This window comes from Ruditapes philippinarum, unplaced genomic scaffold, assembly GCF_026571515.1.
Source record: "Ruditapes philippinarum isolate M1 unplaced genomic scaffold, ASM2657151v2 ctg19678_1_1_1_1, whole genome shotgun sequence".
Classification (NCBI taxonomy): Eukaryota; Metazoa; Mollusca; class Bivalvia; order Venerida; family Veneridae; genus Ruditapes; species Ruditapes philippinarum.
The window spans coordinates 9,945-15,036 of record NW_026859408.1 but is presented as its reverse complement, the minus strand read 5'-3'; the positions used below and the strand labels follow the sequence as shown (position 1 = coordinate 15,036).

The following is a 5,092-nucleotide window of genomic DNA, read 5'->3' as shown; positions in this document are numbered from 1 at the left end:
TTTTTATGACATTTCATTTTTAGCGCTACTTTCTCCAGGTAATGAGCATGTTTCATGCTCTTAAACCATTATGTACATGTAATAAAACTTTAATTTGCACTTTTTTAAACATGAAACATTACCCGTGTCTGGGTCATAATGTGCCATTTAAGTACCGCATATTAGATCATTGTCATATGGAAATTTGTAAATGAATGGAAAAGATATGGGCTTAATATAATTATCAATGAGCTAACATATTATGACTCTTGACATTCAAGTTTGACTTTGACCATTGGGTTTCTGAAATTGCTTACATTATGTCATCTAAACAAACATCTATTCTTAGTTATACACCATATAATTAATTCCTTCTCTATTTATAAATGAATTCATGGAAAGATTTTTAAAATATGAAAATTGTGCGCCGACAAAAAAACACTTTACACAGAGCCTTTGACATTTTAAATTGTTGCAGTTGTTATATCTTGTGACTTAAATATTAAAATTGAACCAAGAACCTACCAGCCGAATAAAAACACTTCAGAACAAAACCTTTTAATAAATTCTTGTCAAAATGACTAGACTTTGGATGGAGGTTTAGGCATCCCCTTTGCCTAACATTAACCATTGTGTTAGTCTCTCACCTGCGCTTGAAATTGACATTTCGCTTTAAAGTCATGAATAACATTCTGTCGAAGATGATCAAGAGCTATCTTTTGTGCGGTTGTGTAACGTTCCCCCAAATCACTTTCAGAGACTGGCAGCATTACTTTTTTCATTTCAATTTCAAAGAAATCTAGAGCCTTTTTTCAATTTTAGCATTTTCCATTTTCGCTACAGCTGTAAATGCATCATCAACATCTGGAACAGCACCGTTTATGATAGCTGTAACGTAGTGGTCAGCCAATGTTACGAACACTATAAAAAGGACAAAAGAACGTTCAAGTTAAGTGATACTTCTAAAGAAGATAAAGAATTAACAAGAAAAGTGATGGTTATGATGTCATGTAAATAAAGTACTCGCCTGGGATCATAAACGTTATAATAATGGGGTGTGAGTAAAAATTCTAAGCTCGTATTAAATGAAAGAACAATCAGGGGAATCTTTAAAAGAAAACGGCTCCCTATACTAAAATATACAATCAAAATTTTGGACTTATGTAAAATCATTCAAATAAAGTTCGCTTGGACAGTTCAGTTGTTGTCGATTATGAGGTAATAATGAGAATAAGTTAACCGAAAGTTGTTCTTAATTTATGTAAATCATGTTCTCTGAAAATAGTTACTTTCAATAGTCTTGCGAATCACGCCCAATGAAAGATAGTAATTGATAGTCAAACTACAAGCATTCCTCAAACACTTTTTTTGAATTGAGTCATTATATTGGAAATTCCCGGGCGTTACAGTCTATGGTTAAAAACAGTATTATACAGTTGCGCTGTCAATTTGATCTGCTTTCTAATTAACTTAACTCATAAACAGACTATCATAATACGCTGCATAAATCCGACTGCATAAAGTCGGCATCAATATGTTGAATTTATACGAAACGTCTTCGGGCAATTAGTTTCAAATGGGTAATATTTATTTACAAACAATTTTCATTTCAATCATTGTTGAGAAGAAAAGATAGGTCTCTTTAAAAATCAAAAGAATACATTTTATTTCTAACTTATTTCTAACTGATTTACTAAAACTATAAAATAATCTAAACTTAAAGCAAATTTGTTCAATATAAAAGGAAATATGATCAATGTAATGCGACGTTCACTTTCACGTATCCATTATCAATCATACCCAGGCATAGAGTGTCATTGATAGAAGTTCCATTCAAATTCAAATTCAGGAGGTGGCACAAAGACGGGGCTATAAGTGAGATGACATTATTACTGTTAATTGTCCAGTTACATAGATCACTGGAAATCAAATATCAGTATTAACGAAGGTGTTGATGATTCATGTTTGGGTCCCAAAGGGGACGTACAAAGATAAGAAAGAAATGTGTTTGTAAAACGATAGCAAATGACATTGAAATTATTTACTGTGTGTTTGTTTGTTTGTTTATTTCATTTTACGCCTTTTCCCAACAGTATTCCAGTCATATAGGCGGGAAGTTTCCTAACCATCGTTCCTGGAGAGTTACACCAGCACTAGACTACCTTCCTCCGTAATTATTTACTGAAAGTGTTATTTTGATCTATTATGCTTTTTCTAACATTTATTTAAAATAAATGGACGTTCTTGCATGTGACAAATAAAACCATATAGACAGTGCCTCAGCATTTTAATTTGTATCATCAAATGCTGAAAATAAACTCAAATTCTGGTTACGCAATTTATTGATAGGTTTAAGGTATTTTCGTTTATAACAAATCAATGCCATTACATCGTAGGCTAACTAGTTTAATATCTGCATGCATATATTCATGTCTACATCTATGTTGTGTTTTTATTAGATATAGCAGTACAGTACAATTATTGTCTGTAAACCAACATCAAAACTGATGCTATGTATGCATGTCAAGATTGAATTACTTACTTCAATTATTATGATCATTTACAACTTACTTTGTCCATTTATTGGTTTACTGCCAAGCAATTCCTTTGGTGGCATGTTGTATATATAGGATGTAAACCGAGTTGTTACTTCCTGGAACCTAGTAGATAAATGGGTAAAACTCAACGTTTCAAGATTCTCAAGAACTTCACTATCACCTGGAGCTGGGAAAGCAAAGCACTCGCGTTTCGGGAAGTTGTTTTTGATGCATGCTCTTGGTTTGTTGAACTGTTCTGCTCTGCTTTTGTTCTCCGCTAAACTTTGCTCAAGATAATCGTTTTCTGTTATCTTTTTCCCATCTTTTATCAATTTTAGACTGAAATCTCTCAAACAGAGAACAAAGTCAGGAAGTATAAGCTTGATCACCTGGTTATCCTCAGAAGATTTTCCTCGAAATCTTATATTATTTGCCATTTCTGTTACAAATCTGAAGTTCTTCAGTTAAGCTATTATATACATAAGTTTAAAAGTTATTAAAGATCAATCTTCAACAGAATGACGTTTTCTTAAACATATCCATAGATAAAATCTCTTTGTCTATTTTTTTTTTTTTTTTTTTTTTTGTATCGCTTCGTGTATCTCAGAGCATGTATTTAACAGAATACAATACATAATAAACTCTCCAGTGTAAATAAAACAAAATTATTTCACCCAAATATCAGCATACAATCACAATACAATTATCAAAGAACAACTAAACTGAGTGACTTGAAACACGCTCACTCAACACTGGTCACAACACACTATATCTGAATTACTCCTCTGAATCAAGATAAACCTTTAGAAACAGTTAATCGATAAAGTCCAAATAACCGATGTGTCAAATCAGAATTCATTACATATCTATTAACTATATATTTTCTATTTATTGAAGATTTTGAAAAGAAAAACGTCATTTTTATCTTGATTTATTTGAATATAAGAACATCAGAATGATGGAACGTTAGAGAAATAATTTAACACCAGTAATGATTAAGGTACTTGAAATAAGCCTGTTTTTCTTGGCAAGTCATACAAGGACAATTTAAAAAAAACTTGAAAATTGTGTTGGGGGATACATCACATCGATATTCTAAAGTCTATTCGGAGACCTTCCATCTTTCTTGAAGACGTTTTGTTCAGGTGTTCGTTTATTATTTCAGTTTTAAAACTACCGATCTTCTGTAACTAACCCGGATAGCTTCCATACATGACAAAAAGCTACCCCCCTTAACCAGTGGCCTTGTAGTTAGGGTCGCCGACACGACCTTCGACGCTTTCACACGAAAAATGATAAAATAACAGTAAAAACGCAATGTGTGAAATTTAAGAAATTGGATAAAATAATCGTCGCCCGTTACCCACGGTATATATTATGTACATACCACATTATCTGTGTATTCCCTATACATACTACACTATCTAGATAATGCAGTATGTACGGTATTTATGAATATATATCAAGGGTTACCGACGTTGCACGAAAATATACATAGTTTTAGAAGATCAAAAACATGCTAACGTGTTAATTATTTCCAGAATTTATAGATCTATGTTGCATTATACGCATTTTAACCACACAAAGATCTCAAGAATATCCCGTAAGTCTATGCTTTCACAAAACATTCTGACTTAAAATAAGTAAAAATGGGTGCTTTATAGTTAATTCTCTCAATTCGTATACATATACATAACATAATCATGAATTATCATATTATACTTAGTATTTCATATTGTTTAAAAGTTGAATTTCTATCTGGAAACAAAAAGCTTAAACTCCGATTAAATAATAAATTTGCATGCAATATAACATACATGTTTCTTAAAAATGAAAAGGATACGTGAGTTTAGCGACGGCGTCGTTATCAAATGCTCCCTTCATGTTGTAAACTAAACAGTTGCAAAGGAGTGTCGCTAGGGTAAAAATCTTGTTGTCATGACTTGGGTCACCCTGTTGAATTGAACAATTTTTTTTGTTTTTATATATATACAAGTATGGAAATATAGATATCTGTCCTTAAGCATTTTGTAATAATGGCTTTTCGGACTCCAAGTTTGGATATAAGGTATATGCATGGTTAACTGATTTTGTTATATGGCAATTTTGTAACGGGTAGATAGGTGTGCAGATTTGGTTATGTTTAACCCATAGTGCAATGTGGAATGGTTTGTTTGTGATAGATCTGAGTTGGTAACCTTGGAATAGGTTCAATAATCAATTTGGGGAACTTGTCCTGTGAGATTGTGATATCTTTAACAAAGTCAGCACCTTGAAAATCCAAATGTTGAATACATTTTGGAAGTTTCAGGCAAGGAATTTGAATCGAAGAATATCCATTTGTAATTCTAGTATTAGGGAACTTGTTTGGATGGAACGGCAGCAATGCCGTATAAGTTTATACGTGAGTATTATTGTAACAAAAAGAATAAGGGTAAGGGTATTTGAATTTGATATACTATCAATGTCAATTATGAATCCTTCTGTAGTAACAGCTGGTGCTTGAGTAGTATAAATGAAACTAGAAAGGTCAAGTGGAAGTGCCTTTTCTCGTGTTAAGAGTTGTGACGTTAACA

General features: G+C 32.3%; 1 protein-coding gene across 1 annotated transcript; it reads right to left on the bottom strand.

The window, feature by feature from the left end:
* Positions 1-626: 626 nt before the first annotated feature.
* LOC132756384 (reticulocyte-binding protein homolog 2a-like) lies at positions 627-4,478 on the bottom strand (the record flags this gene model as incomplete). Its single annotated transcript, XM_060747446.1, is given in 3 exon segments — positions 627-900; positions 2,551-2,966; positions 4,360-4,478. A coding segment is annotated over 1 exon segment (135 nt), but the record flags the coding sequence as incomplete, so codon positions are not given.
* Between the last annotated feature and the right edge of the window lie 614 nt (positions 4,479-5,092).